We start from the raw sequence: 22,686 nt of genomic DNA, 5'->3' as shown, positions 1-22,686 counted from the left end.
TCTCTAAGTTCGTATAGTGACCCGGTCTGACTATCCCTGGAGCTATCCCTATATCCTCTCCTGTCCCTGGAGTTGGGTGAATCCCTGCGCCTGAACCTGCTTTCTGGGGAGCGCCTGTCTGAGTATCCTGGTTTGCGGCCTTGCCTTTCCCTACGGTAGCCGTGGTCCCTGTCCCTGTCCCCCTGGGGCAATCTCTCCTATAGTGATTCCTAGACCCACAGTTAAAACATTCTGGCTTATCTTGGTCCCTGGTCTGGAAGTCTACCCTTTTTGTTGGTCTGCTTTCCCTGAGGCTTGATGAGCGTTCCCTTCTCAGGCTGTCCTCCGCAATCAGCCTGTTGGATAATGTCTCTAAAGAGAGGTGCTCTATGTTGAGACTCTCCAGTTGCATGATAAAGTTCTCCCAACTGGGGTTTAGGGAGTTTATGATGATGCTTTTCATGATATTATCAGAAATGGTTTCCCCCCTTTGTATGAGTTCTGCCCTGGTGGTGTTTAGCTTGAGTATATGTTCCCCCATGGGTGTCCCTGCCTTATGCCTGGCTGAGTAAAATTCCCTGGATATTTTGGTTGTAGTGGCTGCACTCTTACTGTAAAATAAATTAAGTATTTTTTGTAGTATCTCTGCCACAGTTAAGTGGCGGCCAAGACTGGGGTAAATGCTGGGTGACAAGCTAGACATTAGCAGATAGTAAGCCCTGTGGTGCAAACAGTCAATCTCAAAAGTCCATGGCTTCTTGGGTGGGTCATCAAATAAGTACAACATATTTTCTTTCAGAAAAGCAATCTGTAGTTGGTGGTACCACTCCAAGAGATTGGCCCCATCTAATTTCAATTTGTAATTGTCAGCAGTAAAAGTTATGTTACTTACAGTCTGGTGCTGTCCATGGTTCTTTATGTGAGTGAACTCACAATATGCTGGGGGAATGCTTGTTGCCAGTCTGAACTGACTTATCTCTATGTTCCTTGTACTTATCTCTATGTTCCTTGTACTTATCTCTATGTTCCTTGTACTTCCTGTAGGTGGCGACTGGGCATGCGCGAGGCTCATTTCGCGCCGGAGGTCGTCTGGTGAGGAGCTCCTTATTGCTGCTCTCAGGCCTAGGCCTAGGCCTGCTGGTGGGGGGCTGGGCTCGCTCCTAGCGGGCCCGTAGCCCTCCCTGGGCGTCGGATGCCATGGCTGGGCCCCTGCATCTTGGGCGAAGGCTGGAAGAAGGCGAGGAGGTGAGGCGGTCGCAGGTCGAGGATCCCTGAAAACGGCGGCAGTGGCTGTCGTAAGTCGAGGATCTCCCGGATTCGGCGGCACGGCAGCAGCGGTGGATCCTGGGCGACGCTGGAGGACCTCCGGATGGGTCGGGGAGCCTGGTGGAGGCCGCGTGGTTGGTGAGTCGTTGTTTCTTCTCCTCATTCCGCGGCCTAGGGAAGTTGGTGCAGCGGGTGGCGAGCGTGAATCCTGCGGGTATTCAGTCCTGCAAGAGGCCGGGTCTTGGGTGTAGTTTTTGGGGTGCGTTGTCCTGCGTGGTGTCTGCTGGCATGCTGCAAGGGTTCCGGTAGCTACCCTGCTGCTCTTTTGGGGGTGCTGAGCGTCGCTTTGTTTCTTCCTGGCTCCTGGGGGCTTGAGTGCTGAGCCGAGTGCTGCAGCCAGGTTTTCGATCATTTCGTCTGCTTCGGGCTCAATGGGTGAGCCCCCGCAGGCTTGTGATCTTGCTTGGGTGCTGTTTTGGGGGTCTTCCCCAGTGAAGTTGGGGTTCTCGCTGTTTCCTGCCATTCGATCTTGGCTTCCCATTGGCTGTTGGCCATTCCAAGATGGCCACCGAGAGCATGGCGCGGAAATGAAATCCTCTACGTCCGGAGCTTCAGCTTGGGGATACCTTCCTCTTGCCGGGCTGAGGATTTCTTCTCTCTGTTGCTGGGTGCTCATCGCTGCTCCATTGCTTTCGAGTAGGCTTTGGAGTTTTGCGGTGAGCTCCTCTTTGCTGGCAGTCGCTTCCATCATCCCCAGGATGGTGGATCGGAATTCTTCATTGCTTGGTGGCTCTGCCCTTTCGCAGTAGTAGGTTTCTTCTCTTGGCCCTTCGTCCCTGAGTTGTGGACTCGGGTTGTAGTCTCCATCACCTTCAGTTGTGGTGGTCCTTGCTGTGGCACCTTCGAGAGCCTGCAGTTCTTTCATCTGTTTGATGTAGGCTCTGGTGGCCATTCTTTTCTCTGCCTCTGTCTGGGTTCTTGATTCTGCCATCTCTGTGAGTTGTGGGTAAACTGTCCTCTGCTACCAACCTGTGACTGATTTCTAGGATCTTACCCAATAACTCCAAACACAGGATGCAGTGAACCAATTCTCTTTATTGATCAATGTTTCTATTACAGGTATTTAGCTGGAAGTGGCCCCTGGACTCCTGGACCATGACTTAAGTACCTGGGAGGCGGAGCTAAGGTAAGGAGGGGTCAGGGGAGGATCTAGGTGGATGTAGAGTTAACCCTTATCATACCTGGGATGGTGAATGGTGGGCATTTATACATAACAGAACCAGCCTATGCCAGTCTTCAAAGCCCTGAAACCTCATTGAACATCAGTTAACTCTGCATTCGTATTTGTCTTTATCTCCCCTCCCATTTGTGTTTCCTTATTTATTTATTTTATTAAATTTCTATACCGCCCTTCTCCCGAAGGACTCAGGGCGGTGAACAGCCAGAAGATAAAACACAGAGATACAAAAATTTAAAATAGATTAAAAATGAATTAAATAATTTGGCTGAATTTAAAATACCCCATAATTTAAACAGATTAAAATTTGTATTTAAAATTTATATTTAAAAGGGGAGAAGATTTAGGCCAGGCCAGCTTGATGAAAGAAAAACGTTTTAAGCGTTTTTGCAGGACTAACATCTCTGAAAAAGGGGGCAGAATGTCAGAACTGCAATCTTCAACTTGGCACTTCACTGGCGTCCTGCCACCAATTGTTAGGGGAGAGGATGGAGGCAATTGTCATGGACAGGGTAGAGTTGGCCTACAGGGAGGGCGTGTAACAGGCTTCAAAGAAACCACAGGTGTGAGAACCAGCCTGTTCCAGTCTTCAAGTCCACAAAGCCTGAGAAAAGAATGCAAACTTCACCAAGAGGCACCAAACATCTGAGCGGTTCCCCAAACACCTCCTCGGCACACCATTGGTTGAAGACGAACCGGTCGGGGTGGGTGGATGGGATGGTGAGAAGGGGAGAAATTTGCAAATTTTTGACCAGGAGCTTTAGTTCTAGCCTGCTTTTGCTGCAACCACTAATTCCTCTTTTAAAAACCTATCACTTCAACCAAGTGACACTTCAACCAAGTGTCCGGGAGGATCCCGGATCTGCGCACCTTCCGTCGCGCGCTTAAAACGTTTTTATTTCATCAAGCTGGCCTGGCCTAAATCTTCTCCTCTTTTAAATTTAAATTTTAAATAGAAATTTTAATCTGTTTAATTATGGGGTATTTTAAAATTCAGCCCAATTATTTAATTCGTTTTAATCTATTTTAAATTTTGTATCTCTGTGTTTTATCTTCTGGCTGTTCACCGCCCTGAGTCCTTCGGGAGAAGGGCGGTATAGAAATTTAATAAAATAAATAAATAAATAAATAAAATGGAGTGGAGGGTCTTTCTTTCCTAACGACCTACTTTTGGCAAGCCTAACAACATCATCCTGGGCAAAGGAAGGAGGCCAGGAACTTCCTGACATGATTGGGATACCTACTAGAAACACTCACGTCAAAGGATTCTTCCACCACATTTTTGTTGCGATTTGGCAAGATCTGACCATGAATGGTGTGAATGGGTTTTAATTGTTTTTTTTTTATTGAAAAGTTTTACAAACAAGAATTTTTTTTTTCAAATATTTCCCCTCCCCCCCCTCCTTTCCTTCCCCCCTCTACCCCCCCCCCCCCCCGGATTTCCCAGAACAAAATACAGGGTAAAACAATTAACAGTCATATGCTAAGCTAAGCTAACTAAGTACAGATTCCTATCCCCCCCTCGACACTTTAACTCACCTTTTACTTAACTAAATATACATACTCTTAACTTTTCTATTCATTCATAAGCTATTTGATACTTTTTAGTCCGATATTTGTTTTGAATATAATCAATCCATCTTCTCCATTCCAATATATATTTTTCTTGTGAGTGATCTTTCAAATATGCTGAAATTTTTGCCATTTCTGCCAAATTTGCCACTTTTAATGTCCACTCTTCAATAGTAGGCAATTCTTCCTTCTTCCAGTATTGCGCCACCAAAAGTCTAGCTGCAGTTATTAAATTTAAAATCAATTTAGTCTCTATAACCGTACAATTATACCCAAGAAAAACAATTGTGGGGTAAACTTTATCTTCTTTTTAAGAATATTTTGGATAATCCACCATATTTTAATCCAAAATGCTTTAACTTTTTTACAAGTCCACCATATATGATAATCACAATCACATCTCCAACACTTAGATTGCAAATTCGGATACATACAAGCCAACTTTTTAGGTTCTAAATGCCATCTGTAAAACATTATATAAAAATTTTCTCTTAAATTTTGTGCTTGCATAAATTTTACATTTGTTTCTATTTCTTGCATAAGTATCTTGGTTACCCAAACCATGTCTATTCTGGACCAGGACTTATGGGGGTTAGAATAATATGTGAATTTCTTTACCTCGGAATTATAAAATCTGCAACCATCTATTAAATTCACTTCTTGTACTAAATCCATAAAAGTTCTAGGCAGTACATTTTTCTTTTTTTTATTACTCTGATCACTGCTATAATCCTTTTTACATCTACAATTGCGTTGAAATCGCCGATCAAACATATATTCCCTATTTTTTCTTCTATTATCTTTTGATGTACTTTTTTTGGTAAAATTCTAATTGTCCACTGTTCGGCGCATAGATAACCACCAATAACATACTTTTATATTTAAATTTTACTTCTATCATCAATATTCTTCCTACTGAATCTGCATATCTCAACTTACACTCTATTCCTTCTCTAATGTACACCACTATTCCTCTTTTCTTTTCTTCCGCTAGTGTTACAAATGATTCCCCTAATTTTTTACGTAATAAATATTTTTCATCTTGTTTTCTTATGTGTACCTCTTGAAGGCACACAATATCCATTTTTTGTTTAATCACTTTTCTAAAAATTTGATGTCGTTTAGCCAGAGAATTGAGAGCATTTACATTTAATGATAAGATTTTTAAATTTTGTTCCATTCCTTTGTGATTCTACTATGCGATATTTCCTATTACTTCCTGTCCTTTCTCTTAGCTCTTGTTTTCACTCCTTCTTCCTCTTGAGGTTCCCCTTCTTCCTCTTTATCTCCTTCCTCTAGTAGTTTTTCTCGCTCTTCCTGTTTTTGTGTCCTTTTAGTCCTCCGTTCCGGTTCCTCCCTGTTACTATTTGCTCCTTCTATGCCCATCATTTGGTCATGCAGGTTCTGTGCTCTGTGCTGTGAATCCACTTTTATTTTTTTCCCTTGCCACGACACCACCATTCCTTCCGGTATTATCCATCTAAATGGTATATGCCGTTTATTTAATAATGTGGCTAGGAACCAATATTCTTTTCTTAGTTCTCTTATTCTCTTAGGTACTTGCTTTAGCGTAATTATTTCTTTGCATTTTTTTTTATTTTTTTATTTTAATTTGATTTATATGCCGCCCTTCTCCGGAGACTCAGGGTGGCGTACAATGCGTTAAGCAATAGCCTTCATACTTTTGTATATTTATACAAAGTCAGCTTATTGCCCCCACAACTGGGTCCTCATTTCACCTACCTTAGAAAGGATGGAAGGCTGAGTCAACCTTGAGCCTGGTAAGATTCGAACCTGCAGTAATTGCAGGCAGCTGTGTTAATAACAGGGTACATTAAACAACTGTACTACCAAGGCTCTTTTTATAAAACATGGGTTCATTTTTTGTCATTTTATAAACAATGTCTCTTATTTGGAGGTGGGGGTGGGGGTGGGGATACAGTACACCCTCAATTAATAGGACTAAAAACCCAATGTCAGACCAAGCTGTAGTAATAATGCAAATCCAGAGCATGTAAATAAAAATATCAATCTCTGCTATAATTTTCTGTTGATGTAATTTTTTGTTGCAGTGAATGAAACAATACTTCTGTCACTGTTTTTCAAAGCAAAATCCTGCTGATTTATAAAGACAGGCAATGAGTATTTCAATAATTGTACAGAGATATAGAGAATATTCATAAGTCAGGACTGAAGTGTGGGATCCTTGGTGCTCTCTGAGCTTGGTTGAGCCATGGTGGTGGTTAACAGAGTTAGCCTGCAATACTGCTTTCAAACCAGTATTGCAGGCTAACTCTGTTAACACTGTCAGGAGTTCAATTCCTGTGCTAATTGTACAGGTGATTGTTGATGTGATTTAGCTTCACCTGCTGCTTCCTGTCTGATAGAAAGCTTGTGATCCACTTACAAGGTCAGACACACCTAGCTGAATCAGTTTAATTAGAAGAATATCTGGAATGGTGGTGCTCAATGCTGAGCTGAAGTCTACAAAGAGGACCCTTGCATAGGTCTTTGGAGATTCAAGATGTTGTAGGATTTGCTCGATAGGCAAATTGCAAGGGGTCTAACAGAAGATCTCTGATGGTCTTCAAGTGGGCCAGCACGAGCCTTTCAAACGTTTTCATAATTATGGATGTCAGAGCAACTGGTCTGAAGTCATTCAGTTCCTTGATGGAGGGTTTCTTCGGTACTGGGATGATAGTAGAGCATTTGAAGCAAGAAAGAGCACAACACATCTCTAGCGATTTATTAAAGATATGAGTGAAGATGGGGGGCAATGCATCAACAGTCCTCTATCCTGGAGCCATTTAGTCTTTCTTCACAAAGGTTTTCTGGGAGTCTGAGGGTCAGAAATGGGATTCTTGGAAAGTCACGTGGTCCAACTTTGAACGTTTTCTGTGGCCCTGCAGGAGTTTGTGGAAGAGAAGAACTGTATGGTGATCTGGGGTACTCTGTCACTTTCCGATTGATGAAACCTCCACCCTATCAAAATATTTACTGGAGTAAAGGTATCGGCAACAACTCCATAAATATTGCTGTGGTGAACTTTCGGGAACCATGTCATCTCCAGCGCTCCCACGCAGCCTATAAAAACCGATTGTGGGTCTCTAAGGACTGCCAAAAACTAGCTCTCATGAATCTAAAGAAAGAGGATGCTGGCACATACACGGCAGACATTGTTTTACAAAACACAACTGCAAAGGAGTCCTTTAACCTGCAGGTGCGTAGTAAGTATCCCAGCCATGGCAGCAAATTCCTGGCCTCCCTCCTTTGCCCAGGCTGATGTGGAAGGGTGGGGGGCTTTTCTTTTGAGGGGTGATCTTTAGGTATCCAGTTTCTGCAGAGATGAACTTTTTGGAGGGAGCCCAGAGCTGATTTTTGGATAGCTCTTTGTCCATTTTTTGCAATGCAAATTAGTTCAAGATGTTTTGATCAGGCCGAGCCTTGCTTATATTCCACCCCCGCCCCTCCACAAATCTACCATTTTGCTCCCTGTCCCACCCTGTCCACCATCTTCCACACCAGGAGATTTGGTTCAGCTGAGGACTTGCATTTCTACGATGGGTCAGAAATGGAGTTCAAGCCGTGTCCTGCATGCTCTTCCCTCTGGAAGTGGGACCATGGGGATCCGTCACAGCTCCCTCCAGGCTTCCCTCCCACAGGGGCATAGGCTGCATTGGCCAGACCATGTGGGTTCCCAAACGGGGTAGCAGGGAGTGGCTGGTGTGCTTTGAAACTGGGATCTCCAGAGAGGCAGTTTAGGAGTCTGTCTGTGGATCTGGTGGGACTGGTTGGAACCTCAAAGACTTTGGGGGAAGAGTCAGGGGGTCCCTGAGGGTCCCTGAGCCTGGAAGGTTATCATCTTGCCCTCAATCCCTGGTTTGGTGTAAGGAGGGCTTGCTGGAAGGCAGAGGGTGGGGTGTGGGGTGCCTGCCCTCCTGTATCATGGTGGCCATAATGTGTCTTTATGATGTGAGAGGGGGGATTGTTGTGGTGTTGTTACTTGTGACAGAAATGGATGAGACGTATTTTCCTTGCTCTAATCTAAGCAAATCTATGGATTGACTCATGCCGTTGCTGCTTCCCCTTCCTCTCTGGCCTCACTGTGATTTTGTGGTCTCTCACAATGTGATGTGTCTCTCCATCTCCTGCTCAGGAAAGTTGCCAGACTCTGAGTTACGACTGACCTGCATTTCCAAGGGGGCTGGAAATGGAACCTGGCAGCTGATTTGCTCTCAAGAGACCTGGAAAGGCGAGGTGAACCTCAGATGGATCTCAGATTTCTATGCCACGGATGAAACCTTAGGGAGTTCTGTGATGGAGCTCACCTCCCAAGACCTTGAACTAATAGTCACCTGCGAGGGAGAAAGCAAGGATAGCATAGCATCCAGGACAGTCACCTTAAAGGAAGTTTGTGCTGGTAAGTTTTTCTCTCCATGAAAGAGACTGTTGAATCAAAAGGAGCCTCATTGCGACCACTTCTCCTCCTATGACCGGAGCCTAGTGGATTGGTCCAATTCCTTAGGCACAGGTTGACCACTGAGTGGGACTGTTTCCATTGCTTTATATATTTAACCACTCATGATCCAAATTTGTGTTTCCTGACCACAGCAGAAGTCCCCTCTGGGCATCTTGAAGTTGCAAATTACCCCTTTGCCCTTCCTTCCAGCAATTCTTAAATTTCCCCTTCAGATTACTGATTGATCTCTGTTCATGTCTGGGATTGGAGGGTCTTCTGGCCAAGCTTCCCCTCTTCTCCTTTCCTGTGTTGATTGTTGTGATTATCTTAGAGTCACACATGGGTCTTCTGACCGGGAAGGAACAGCCTTTTATATGATCTCTTTCATGTTCACTCACTCCCCCCTCTCAAAGGGGGCCATTCCCCATTCAGAGTCTGCCCTGATCCCCATTCTACATGTTTCCCCTGGCTAGTATCACCTTTGCAAACTGCACTCAATGAGACAATGGGAAAAAGGGGTTTGGACAGAGCCTCTGGGTCAGTCTCTGCCTGACACAGGAAGGTCACCCTTGCCGCCAAAGCCAAATTCCCCCCTTGATTTCTGGACACCTCCAGTTGAGCTGGCAGCAGGACAGAGGCAGCTGAGAATTGGGATGAAAAGGGGCCACACACATTCAACAAACAGTGTTTGTCTCCAGAAGGTTATGCTAGAACACACACACACACACACACACACACGCCGAGGGGCTTTAGGGGTGTCTTACCCCCACAGTGTTTGTCTCCAGAGGGCAAGTCATCTATGTACTAAGTTTGCTCAAGGCATTCCAGAGTTATGCTTGAACATACATACATACATACATCCTTATATATATAGGTAGAGAGAGATAACATGGAGAATTGCAGGATTTGAACTCCCCATGCAGAAACATTAGGTTAAAAGTCACTTTTCAAAAACCCTCCCAATTGTCTGGTGCAGTGGGAGCCAATCCCAAGATGTGAAGATGTTGTGGGAACTCCGAGCTGAGAAGGTGGTAAGAAGTTGTTTCAGGCCCAGCAGTCTGGCTCCTCTGGAATTGAGATGAAACAGATGGTCCCAGGCTCATCCCTCCCCCCACCCATTCCCAGGAGCAAGGTAAAAGACACATCACAGAACTTCCCTCCAAGCGCCCCACCCTTCCCTCCAGAATGGCAGTGTCCCTCCAGCATATGGACAAATGTATTGTAGTAAAGAATAGAGATGACTCTTTTACTGTCATAATAAATGCCTAACTACTACATCTCCCTGACCACCCGGACCTTCAAGGGTTAACTAACCACATATCCCATAATCCCTGTAACCACTCCTTACCTCTTAGCCCCTCCTCCTGGGTACAAAAGGTCCAACCACATGTTCCACAGTTGATTCCAGATGTATACCTGAAAGAGAAAGGTACAAGGTCAGTGACCTCCAGTACCAACAGATCAACAATAAAACTACAGAAAAGAATTGGAGTCTGTCTTTGAGTTATTGGGCTAGATCCAGTTTCTAACAAAATGGTAGCAGAGGTCGGTTGCCCATAACTCCAGACAATGACTGAACCCAACACCTACCCTGAAGAAGCAAACAGAGCACAGACCAGAGCTCTTACCAAGAAGATGGCTGAGAAGCTTGCAACCAAAGCCACAGCCATGGAGGAGACAGAAGCTGGAAGCGAACAGGACTCCAGCCTGGACTCACAATCAGATGAAGAGGGGCCATCCAAGGAAATCACCGCCCCGGAAGAAGAAACAGCACAGAAAATGAAAAAATTCAAACTCTCCATCCTGAAACTGATGGAGGGAAACAGCGACAAAGAAAACCTCATCGCGGACCTTCAAAGCCTCTTCGAGCAACAAGAAGCAGCGATTGAGGCCCCAAAGACCACCGAGAAAGAAAAGCCAGCAAAAAAGGGTAAGCCACCCCAACCCGATGATCCTGAGCCGGCAGAATCCATTTCCGCACCCCCTTCCCGGCGGCCATCTTGGGACGAGCACCAGCCAATGGGAAGCCAGGATTTGAATCCCTTGGCGCGAAAATGCCCGAACCCCGAAACAGACGAGGGGGGCTCAGAAAGTGACTACGAAGAGCCCAGCTCTGAAAGCGACCACGAAGAGATCGCAATAACAAAAAGAAAAACGCCTACCGATCTCGAATTGCAAAAGGCAATCGAGACCATCACCGCTGCCCTAGGCTCCGCTTTCGAGCCTCCTGCGGCACTCAATAAACCAAAGAAAAATCCTGGAGGGCACAAGAAGGCCAGGACAACCAACAGAGACCAGGCAACCGAGTCACAGCCTACAAAAAACACCGCGCGCGCCAACAACCGGCACAAAAGACCGCCCACCTGCAGGAAAAATCAACCGCAGAACTCGAACTCACCACCCGCTACACCGGCAACGCGAGGCCCGAGGCAGAAGAGAAGAACCGGCTACTCACCAACGCCACGACACCCATCGGGCCAGTCCACGCGACCAGGGACCAGCGACCACGAGGGAGGATCAGCCGCCGCCGCCGCCATTACCGCCGAGCCGCTGGGTGCAGGGAATCCTCGACCTACGACCTCCGCTGCTACCGCGCCGCCGACCCGCGAAAGTCCTCGACTTGTGACCGCGTCGCCCCCCTCACCTTCTGCCCTTCTTCGCCGGGGATCCGGCCATCCAGCAGTGGTGTCCACCTTCAGGAGGAATCTTCGGACCCACCGGGGGCGGGTCCAGCCTCCCACCGACAGGCCTAGGCCTAGGCCTGGGAGCTCCAGCAACAGGAACCTCACCCGATGGACTCCAGCGCGGAATGAGCTTCGCGCATGCCCAGTACCTGCCTGTAATAAGAGAAGCAAGTTACATAGATCCAAGCAAGTACAGAATGGCCACAGACATCCCAAAGCCTTATTGTGAGTTTAATCACAACTTGGACCATGGACAGCTCCCCCCAGTAAGTAACCTTACTAACATTTCTGGGGCAAATTATGCCAATTTGCCAAAACTGCAGTTAGATGGGGGTAATATTATAGAATGGAGCCAACAATTAAGGGTTGCTCTCATGAGAGAGAATGCACTGTTCCTAGCTAACAAACCTCCCCAAAAGCCCTGGTCACTGGAAATTGACTGCATTCATCACAGGGCATTTTGCATCATGTTAACCTCCATTCCATCTGCCATGTATCCATCTATTGAGGACAATCTAACTGTTTATGATATTATGCAAAAACTATGTAACCTGTTTTATAGCCAAAGCAGAGCCACCACCACTAGACTATCTAGGGAGTTCCACTCCACCAAGCATAAGGCAGGGGTCCCCATGAGTGAGCACATCTTAAAGATGAATGCTGCAAGGACAGAACTCATGCAGAGGGGGGAAATCATCACTGAAGAGAGCATGATAAGCATAATCATAAACTCTCTTGATAGCAGCTGGGACATCTTTATGACCCAACTAAATAGCCTCAGCTTGCAATACCTCACACTAGGCTCACTGACCAGTCAGCTCGTTGCAGAGGACACTCTGAGGAGGGAACGCCAACTAGCCAAAGGGGACCCTAGACCCACAAAGAGGGTGGATTTCCAGGATAGGGCCAGGGATACCTCAGAATGTTATTCTTGTGGATCGAGGAACCACTTAAAGAAGGATTGCCCCAGGAACCATAGGGATAGGGGACAGCACGACAGTAGAGGGGGAAGGTCACCTGAACGCAGGTACCCAAAGGAAAGGGGGCGAGGGTGGTCACCCAACTCCAGGAAACACCACGAGCGCAGAGACCACTCCAGGGAGAGTAGCTCTGGCTCCATGTACGGGATCAGGCACGATGACCCAAATGACAAACATAAGATAGAGAGAAACTCATGGCTTCTAGATTCAGGGGCCACAAGTCACACTACCTGTAACCCAGAGCTGCTAGACTCACTCACAGAAATAGACTCAGAAATAAAGGTGGCAAACCAAAGCAAGGTCAGAGTAGTGGGGAAAGGAAACGTACACATCACACAGGTAGGGGACTTAAAAGAAGTACTGTACATACCAGAGATTCCCCACAATGTGCTAGCCATCACAAGGCTAACACGAGACACAAATATAGAAATAAAATTTAAAGATGGAAAGGCACACTTGATCAAGCAAGGGAAAGAGATAGGAAAGGTAACCATACACGAGGGACTTCCCTACTTCACACCCAACGCAAGGGAGGAAGAAGGCATTGATACCAGCACAAACCACAGGGTAGATAAGTATCCAGAAACAGAGGGGGTGCAGCAGGAGGCAGGATGTAGCCATGAGAAGACAAACAAGTCTGTATCTATCGGCAAGCCATTACATGATAACTGCGCCCACCTCCTCCACAGGAGACTGGGACACATAAGCTTCCCCATTGTAAAGAAAATGACGGAATGTACCGAGGGTCTCAAAGTAAAGAACTGCGAAAACTACTTGGAGTGTTCAGTTTGTAAGCGTTCTAAGATCAAGGTTAAGGCCATCCCCAGGGGATCCAAACGAACCACGGAATACCCCTTCCAATTGGTGCATATGGACTTGGTAGGGCCAATGAAACCCTCTGTAGGACATAGGAAGCGATTCTTCCTCACGATTGTAGATGACTACACCAGATACGGGTACGTCTACTCCCTCAGATACAAAAATGAAGTATTCCAAAGGTTTAAAGAATTCCACAGGAGAGTAGATATGCAACACAACATGAGAATAAGGCAGATAATGACTGATAGGGGCTCAGAGTTCATGGCCAAAGAATTCACAAGGTGGCTGAGGGAGCAGGGCATAGCGCATTACACCTCTTCACCTTTCTCCCCATTCCAAAATGGAATCTCAGAGAGAAAAAACGGGGTGTTGCAAACCATGATGAGGTGCGCCCTGGAGGATGCTGGGATGGGGCAGCATTTCTGGTCAGAGGCATTACACTACGCCAATTACACCCTGAATAGACTGTGGTCAAGCTCTATCAATAAGACGCCATACGAGATGCTATACAACAGAAAGCCCAACATTGCTCACTTACACATATTTGGCGCCCCAGCTGATGTCCACATTCCCAGGCAGCTAAGAAGAAAGGGGGAGAAATTATCAAAAAGGTTAAGGTTCGTGGGTTACGAACCGGGCACAAAGGGCTACAGATTTGTCGACAACAATAACCGTTTTGTGGTTTCCAGATCAGCCAGTTTCCACGAAAACGCAAACTGGTCGAGGGTACACTCCAATGACATCCCAACCAATAGGGTCACGTTCGAGCATGACCAAGGGGAAAGGGAGGTCAGAGAGGTCACAGGGCACAAAGCCAACCATCGCAAGGCAAGCGTCAAAGGTTGGAAAGAAGGGCACCCTTCACTGAAGATAGATGACCTGACGGACAATGAGGCAGACAACATGCAGGAAACCGAGCCAACCCCCAGCAGGCCAATCAGAGAAACCAGAAACAAGCTACCAAAGAAGTTAGAGGACTACGTTATGACCATCCACAACACCCATTTCACGCCCAGCTCATATGAAGACATCCTCGGGCTCCCCCAGGAAGAAAAAGAAAAATGGATGTCTGCCATGGAGAAGGAGATGGAAAGCCTAAGGAACCTCCAGGTATACTCACCTGCCCAAGTTCCAGAGGACAAAAAACCAATAGGAACCAAATGGGTGTTCAGGGTTAAGACATTAGAGGACAACAAGGTCCTATACAAGGCAAGACTAGTCGCGCAGGGTTTCGCCCAAAGATACCCCGAAGACTATACAGACACCTACTCGCCAACCGTCAGGGCGGAAAGCGTCAAAAGCGCCCTGGTGGTGGCCACCATCCTGGGCTTGGAGGTCTTCCAGTTCGACGTACAAACAGCGTACTTACACGCCGAGCTGGATAAAGAAATATACGTCAAAGCGCCGCCTGGGTACAACAAAGGCGAGGACCAAACCTGGCTGCTGAACAAAAGCCTGTACGGGCTCAAGCAGTCAGGCAAAAGGTGGTATGACTGCCTGGCCAAGGCACTCAGATCCATGGGCTTCGAGGCCACCTCAGCCGACAAATGCTTCTTTACGAGGAGAGAAAACAACACATTCGAGGGTGTGCTCGTTTACGTGGACGACATCTTGTACATCAGCAAACACAAGGACAGATGTGACAAGTTTGCCACTGACCTGGGTAGCCACTTCTCCCTAAAGTCACTTGGAAAGATTGACAGATACCTAGGGGTCCAAGTGATGAAACCAACAAGGGCTTCCGCCTCTCCCAGAGAGAAAAGATCATCGAGCTACTGTCCAAATGCAACATGTCCGAAGCAAAACCCAGCGAGACCCCCATGCAGCCTGAGTTCCTGAAGACCATGTATGAGGAGTCTGAGCCTTTCACAGACAACAAATTGTATAGATCAACGATAGGGTCACTGCTGTACATATCCAACTGGACCAGGCCCGACATCGCCTTAGCCGTCAATCTACTGTCCAGGCATGTAAGCAAGCCCACGTTAACACACTGAAACGCCATAAAAAGACTACTCAGATACCTAAAATTCAGTGCGGATGCCCTACTCTGCCTAGAACCAGAAACATCCGAGAAACCAAAGCTAACCTGCTACGCTGACGCTGACTGGGCTGGGGACATAGGGTGCAGAAAAAGCACCTCTGGCTACGTGCTACTACTCAACAATTGCCCCATCCATTGGTACACTGGAAAGCAAAAACTGGTGGCCACATCAACTACGGAAGCAGAATTTGTCTGCCTATCAAAGGCCGCAAACAATTTAGTATGGTTCGATGACCTGCTCTGCGACATCTGGGCTGAACCCTCATATCCAATAGTTATCCACGAAGACAACAAAGCAGCAATAGAGATCTCTAGGGCCGATGCCATAGGTCAGCGTTCTAGGCACATTGACATTAAATACAAACACGTCAGGCAGTTTTCAGAGATAGGCTTCATTAGAGCAGTACACTGTGACACGGAGGAGCAAACAGCAGATATTCTCACTAAACCCCTACCACATAAACAACATGCTTACCTAATGTCAAAAATGCGTGTTTGCTTGTAATTCATGCCTGTACTTGTGTATTTCCTGTATGTATGCAAACATTGCCCCAGGTACCCAGTTAGGCATTTAGAGGGGGTTTTGTCATAATAAATGCCTAACTACTACATCTCCCTGACCACCCGGACCTTCAAGGGTTAACTAACCACATATCCCATAATCCCTGTAACCACTCCTTACCTCTTAGCCCCTCCTCCTGGGTACAAAAGGTCCAACCACATGTTCCACAGTTGATTCCAGATGTATACCTGAAAGAGAAAGGTACAAGGTCAGTGACCTCCAGTACCAACAGATCAACAATAAAACTACAGAAAAGAATTGGAGTCTGTCTTTGAGTTATTGGGCTAGATCCAGTTTCTAACATTTACACACACACACACACACACACACACACACATCTGGGTGCCAAATCTCAGGGATGTATGTGAGACTCAAAGGGGTTGAGGCAGTACTCCAAACTCTCATTGTGTGACATGTAACTGGAGAGGATTATCAAGGTCTGGATGGGAAGGATCAGGCTCAGGCTCAGTCCTAGCAAGTCTGAGTGACAGTAGATTCAGGGATCTTGTTTCCATGGGGTCACACTTCCCTAACCTCTGTGCCATTCAGGGGTCCTTATGGACTCTTGGCTTGTGTGCAGCTGTGCCCAGGAGGGTTTAGCATACATCCATCTCATGTGACAATCACACTAATTCCTGCCACTGTCACACATGCTGATCCAACTTGTGTTGGGACAAGCCTTTGAAGACCGTGCAAGAGCTTCAGCTGATCCACTGGGGGTCAGCACAAGTAACTGTGGGTACAGATTGGTGCACCCTGGTAACACCTGCTCTGGTTGCTTGACGGAGTCTGGGTGCGTGTCAAGACTGACTTATACTTCCACCTATAGTCTGCTTTGCTTGCAGCTTGACAAAGAAAAGGGAGGGGGTGGAATGGAATGCAAAGGTAGGGGGAATGGCATCCCATGAGACGCTGCTCCCACCCCAAGCAGATGTCCCAGTGCGGTTGCCTGGTTCCCATAACAAAATGCACAGGAGTTATTGGTGGATGTAATGGACTGTGGGTGGCCGGTGGGAAAAGTGGGGGATGACCTATGCTCGCTTTTGCATGGGAAGCCCAGAGCTGATTTCACTTCTTCCGTGCCAATGTGGTTTATTCCATAAAGTTTTATATTCTTGGTAAAATAATGTTGCGGGAATTTCTTTTTTTGGCTTTGCCAAGTGGATGTCAGTGTTCCAGAAAGCTTCCACGCTGCCACTGGACAGTTGACATCAAACCAGCTCTCCAAATAGCAGCCCACTTGGACCCCACCAGGAGGTTGGCAGTTTCAAGATGTTGGCAACCAACAAAGAAATGGAAGGGCGGGAGAAGCCAAGGGAAGACTCCTCTCAAGAGACCCCAGTGGCAGCCAAGCCGAAGGCCCAAACAGAGGGCTGAGAAGCTGGAGCAAGAGCCCGTGCTCCAGAGGGAGAGAGTGACGGAAGAATCAGCGAGCCCCAGCAGAAGCAGAGGATCAACCTGTCCCCCCTGGAGTCACAGTGATCTGGGGGAGCAAGTGGAAGGCTGGGCGAGCAGCCAAATGGAAGTTTGGAGACAGATTTATTTATTTATTTATTTATTTGTTGGTTCGATTTAGATGCCGCCCTTCTCCGGAGACTCAGGGCGGCTTACAATGCGTTAAGCAATAGCCTTCATACTTTTGTATAGACCTGCTTAGTAGGGCTTTTGCCCCCCCCCCAAAGCGGTGTTCTTTTTTATACAAAGTCAGCTTATTGCCCCCACAATCCGGGTCCTCATTTTACCTACCTCGAAAGGATGGAAGGCTGAGTCAACCTTGAGCCTGGTGAGATTTGAACTCGCAGTAATTGCAGGCAGCTGGTGTTACTTAACAGCACTTTAGTCTGCTGTGCCACCAAGGCTCTTGTTATGATGAATGGTTCCAGAGACATTAAGATGACCTGTTGATAAAGGAGGGTTTGGCGTGGAAGGGGAGTAAAATCTACATCCCAGCCAGCCAGAATGATATGTCCCATTCCAGGGGCTGCTTATCTGCCTGGGCCTAGTGCTTCTTCTGCTGCAAATGCAGACAAGCACCTCCATTCTCTGGGGCCTCCTGAAAGGATTAACAGGGGCTGTTACTCTTTTTCAGGACAGACCAAGAACCCTTCAAGGCTGCCTCTCTGGGCCCTGCTGTGCCTTAGCAAAGTGGGAAATCTTCTCCTTCTTGGCTGTTTGGGGCTTCTTCTGGTGGTGAAATCCAGAAAAGGTACCATTTTAAAGAAGCCCTCCTGTGAAAACCAACTTTTCCTTTTCCCTCCTCCCTCTCTCCCCTTCCTTCTTCCCTTCCCTTCCCTTCCCTTCCCTTCCCTTCCCTTTGCTTTGCTTTCTAGACCTCTACCTTCTGGTCCATCCTGTCTACTAAAGCTCAACCTCTACTTTGCTTTCTACTTAGCAGCTGGAGGAAGGAGGATGCTGGTCCGATTCCTGCCAGCCTCCCAGAGGAGACCACGACCACCTGCAAGACATCTCAGCTCCATGTCAAACCCAACTGATGGATGCGACTGATGAACCTTCCCCAGTTCCTTCGCTTCAGATGTCCGTGGTCTTCTTTGATGGCTTTCAAGAGGGTTCTTTGGGACAAGGGTGCTTGCTTCCATGGGCAACTCACTGAAGATGATTACCAATTTGGCTATTGGGGGGAGGGCTCAAAAGGTGGCCACAGGGCTAGTCCATGTCACTCTGTGTGGCCACTCCCTTCTTTCCTTTCCCACATCCCAATTGCCCCAGAAACTGCCTCATCTGCCCTCCCCCCCATCACAAATAAAACCCACTTTTGCTGCTTGATTCTTTGTTTAATATTCAGGAGTATTCCCTGTTCTTTTCCCCACCACACCGTTGTGAGGGAAGCTGAGGGAGCTTCCACAGCTAAAGATCATGCTGGGGCCTCAGGGAGCCTTCCCTATTCTCTCTGGGTGTGTGAGGGGGCTGCTACCCTGGTTTTCCTCCCCTCCATCTTTCCGTCTCAGCCCCGACTCCCTATTTTCAAACCCACCCTTTGTTTCAGTCATGGGGCTTCCCCATTTCCACAGGGGACCTCAGCCCCTCAGGGACCTCCTTTCTTCCCTGGCTCCATCCAGCTGAATTTCCTGAGGGGGAATGGCTGGGGGCCCCTGGATTGATCCAAGAGGTGGCAAAACACTTCTGACAAATAAGTCTCATGTTAGGTGTTTTGTGCCAGCTATGGTAGTTTCTTAAAAGGCCACCAGATGGGAGCAAAGAGGCACCCACTGGGGAGAATTAATGCCCCCCTGGCCCCCTCACACATCTTGGTAAGGGAGGGGCCAGGGGCCCCTATAAGAACCCCTGCACAGGGGCTGCTCTTTGGCTCTTGTTCTAACTTCCTACAGGACTCAGTCCAGGCATGGATGCCTCCATGCCAGGGAACTCATTTTACTCTACTTTACTTCTACATAAAGATTCAACGTGATTGCATCCTTGCGTGCTGCCTTTTCTTGGAAGTGGCCTCAACGAACCATCGATCTTAGTGAGATCCCTCACATCCCCATCATCTTTGCTGGTCAGAAAGTCAGAAAAGGGGTCATGTGACCCCAGGACATTGCAACCGTCATAAGTACATGCTAGTTGCCAAGCCTCTTGAGCTGAATTGTGGCTGTACGTCTAGGTAGCCCAGCCCCAGAGACGAGGCAGCCCCCAACCTCCTGACCTTCCCCAAGAGCATGAAGACTCAACTCTGCCAGCTGTCTGGGGGCCCAAGGGGGCCCTGCAAGCCATGGGGGGGGGGTTGGGGAAGAAGGAGCTTCCTCTCCTTTCAACTCTGCAATTGTCCCTTTTACCTTTTTTAAAAAAACAAACCTGTTTGGCTTTTTTTTAAAAAGACTTTGTTTTCAACTGCAGCTTTTGTATCGTTGGAGAGTTTTACCAAAACTACTACAACACTTCAGCGATGATGGGCAGTGCAGAAACTGGAGCCCCCAAAAAATCATATATACAAGTAGTCCTCGATTTACGACCACAACTGAGCCCAACATTTTTGTTGCCAGTTGTTAAGTGAATCACTGCAATTCCTAAATTAGTAACATGGTTGTTAAGTGAATCAGGTTTCCCCCTTGGCTTTGCTTGTCAGAAGGCCGCAAAAGGGGATCACGTGACTCCTGGGACACGGCGACTGTCATAAATGTGAGTCACTTGCCAAAGGTCCAAATTCTGATCATATGACCGTGGAGATGCCAGAATGGTCATAAGTGTGAAAAATACTTTGTTCAGTGCTGTTGTAATTTGAACCAGCACTAAAAGAACGGTTGTAAGCCAAGGACTCCATAAGAATAGAATAGAATAGAATAGAATAGAATAGAATAGAATAGAATAGAATAGAATAGAATAGAATAGAATAGAATTAGAGAGTTGGAAGGAACCTTGGAGGTCTCCTAATCCAACCCCTGCCCATGCAGGAAACCCTACACCAGTATATCATATCTCATATATCTCATATCTCATAATAAGAAAAATTAAAAAACCAAGCTCGGTAGCAGACTTAGCCAATCAAAGAACAAAGTTGATCAGCCTTAATCTTGGTTAGGTTCTTTTGAGATCTAGCACGTTGAGGGACACCATCACAGTGGGTCATTCCATAGTGACCCCTAGTTTTGCTCCCCATAATGTCGCTAATGTTTTTTGTGTTTTTTTTTGAGAAACTTTATTGAGATTTTTTACAAAAAAGAAAAAAAACATAAGTGTACTGACATTTTCAGTTAGTATCAGATGTGCAGTGTTTTAACTATATACATCAATAATACTTGGTGATATTTCAAATCACTTTTTACCGTTATTTAACACACCTTTAGGTCTTTCTTTCATTTTATCATGCATCCACTTGTACCACCTTTCCCACACAATATAATAAACTGACTTCTCATCATCGTTTAATTCATGAGTTAATTTAGTCATCTCTGCTCACTCCAATATTTTCCTAATTGTGAGCTCTTCTGGTGGTTGGGTTTTCTCTTTCCAGTACTGTGCGTATGCCAATCTGGCGGCTCTAATTATGTGGATCATTAAATGTATCTTTTCCTTTCCATATGGCTTCTTTACTATTCCCAGGAGAAATATCTCTGGTGTTAATTCAATATCTTCGCCAATTATTTCATATAACCATCTCCTGATTTTGTTCCAATATCCTTTCGCTTCCGGGCATGTCCACCACATGTGAAAGAAGGTGCCTTGACCGTGGCCACATTGCCAACAATTAGGATGTATATTAGGGTATATCTTTGCTAGTCTGGCCGGGGCTAAATACCATCTATGTAGCATTTTATAATGGTTTTCCTTGTATGTCGCAGCTGTAGTCAATTTAAGATTCCTATTCCATGCCTCCTCCCGTTCCCCAAAATTTATATCACGCCCTATATTTTTCTCCCATGCATTTATTTGATTCTTTGTGATATCTTCGGACTTGTCATCACCTAATAAATAGTTGTATAGTTTGGCCAGAATCTTTTTATTTGTTCCCATCAGGACTTTATCCAATCCATTTGATCCAAGTTCTAAACCGTATTGTTCTTTGTCTTTCTGATATCTAGATTTTATTGGTGAATAGGTCCACCAATTATTCCTTGCTCTCGTAAAGTATCATTTGATTTAAGATTCCCTCCTTTGTCTAAGATATCTTTGTATCTGCCCATTTTCTCCATCCTACATCTAGTGGGGTGGATCAGGGCCTCCATCGTTGAGAGCCAACTTGGAATTTTTTTGTAATATCTTTGCCTAATCGGGGTCCATGTTTGTATCAATGAGTCTCTAATTTTATGTCTATGGAAATATGTCTTCCTTTTCTTCTCTACATCCCAAATGTGGGCATGCCACCCTTTTTGCAAATCGTGGCCTTCTAGGGTAAGAATCCTCTCATTTTCCAGGGTGATCCAATCTCTTATCCAGACTAGCTTAGCTGCCCTGTAATATATTTCCCAATCGGGGAGTCCAAATCCACCTATATCTCTTTTGCCCCTTAAAATTTTAATAGAAAACCTCGGTTTTTCCCCCTCCCATATAAATTCTCTGATGATTTTGTCTAATTCTAAAAAAAACTTTTTCTCTAAATTTACCGGTATGTTTTGGAATAAAAATAGTATTCTGGGGAGAATATTCATCTTAATTGTGGCTATCTTGCCCAAAAGTGATCATCTTATTTCTTCCATCTGTCAAGGTCTTGTTTCATCTTCCTAATTAGGGGAGTATAATTGTCGTCTTTTAAGGTCGAACATCTTGATGTAATCCAAATTCCTAGGTATTTAATTTTTTTGGCAACCTGTAGTCCTAATACTTGTTTTTCTGGCTCTCAGTTGTATTCTTAATCAATACTTTGGTTTTGGTTTTGTTCAATGTGAAGCCTGCCACCTCTCCATATTTACTTAATTCCTCTAGCACTTTTGGTCCTGATTCTATGGGGTCTTCAAGGATTAAGGCTACATCGTCTGCAAATGCTTGCGTCTTGTAAATTTCCTTCCTGATCTTCAGTCCTTTTATTTCCTCATTAATTCTAATTTTCCGTAAAAGAACTTCTAAGGCCAAAATAAACAATAAAGGGGATAGGGGGCAACCTTGCCTTACTCCCTTACTAATTTGGAATGTTTTAGTCCTATGCTCAGTGGCAGACTTAGCCAATCAAAGAACAAAGTTGATCAGCCTTAATCTTGGTTAGGTTCTTTTGAGATCTAGCACGTTGAGGGACACCATCACAGTGGGTCATTCCATAGTGACCCCTAGCTTTGCTCCCCATAATGTCGCTAATGTTATCAAGGGGGTTATCCAGGGGACCCTCCATATCCCATCCCTATTATCTTGGGGAGTAAGAGGCCCCTTGGGTCATGACACCAGCTGTCCCCCATGAGAACATAATGCGGTGATGTCACGGCCCCTGGGGCAGAGATATAAAGGCAGAAGGGATGAGAGGGGAGCTGTGGAGAGTTGAGGAGAGTAGAGGATAGTTGAGTTCAGTTGAGTTGTGTTGAGCAGAGTAGAACAGAGCAGAGCGGAGGGGAGTGTTCTACTTTGTCAAATACCTCGCTGAAGCCTTTCAACTTTTATTTCTAGTCTGTCTTTCACAGTTACGTTGTTGGTAGGTTGGGCT

The 22,686-nt window shown here is 46.1% G+C and overlaps 1 protein-coding gene across 1 annotated transcript; it reads left to right on the top strand.

The window, feature by feature from the left end:
- The first annotated feature begins 6,830 nt into the window (after positions 1-6,830).
- LOC139322432 (SLAM family member 5-like) lies at positions 6,831-18,107 on the top strand. Its single transcript, XM_070951532.1, has 4 exons — positions 6,831-7,281; positions 8,211-8,474; positions 17,692-17,808; positions 17,995-18,107. Exons 1-4 carry the CDS (start codon positions 6,831-6,833, stop codon positions 18,105-18,107), a joined length of 945 nt encoding a protein of 314 aa, XP_070807633.1.
- The last annotated feature ends 4,579 nt before the right edge of the window (positions 18,108-22,686 follow it).

The sequence above is a fragment of the Pituophis catenifer genome, unplaced genomic scaffold, assembly GCF_029215685.1.
Source record: "Pituophis catenifer annectens isolate HBS135680 unplaced genomic scaffold, rPitCat1.0.hap2 SCAF_10, whole genome shotgun sequence".
In the NCBI taxonomy this organism is placed as follows: domain Eukaryota; kingdom Metazoa; phylum Chordata; class Lepidosauria; order Squamata; family Colubridae; genus Pituophis; species Pituophis catenifer.
Note: the sequence above shows the minus strand (reverse complement) of the source record. Positions and strands in the feature narration are given on the sequence as shown.

Coding starts and splice junctions, on each gene's coding strand:
- LOC139322432 (XM_070951532.1), top strand. CDS start 6,831: ATGCATCAACAGTCCTCTATCCTGGAGCCATTTAGTCTTTCTTCACAA. Junction 7,282..8,210: donor CTTTAACCTGCAGGTGCGTA/GTAAGTATCCCA, acceptor TCTCCTGCTCAG/GAAAGTTGCCAGACTCTGAG. Junction 17,809..17,994: donor GGTGGTGAAATCCAGAAAAG/GTACCATTTTAA, acceptor CTTTCTACTTAG/CAGCTGGAGGAAGGAGGATG.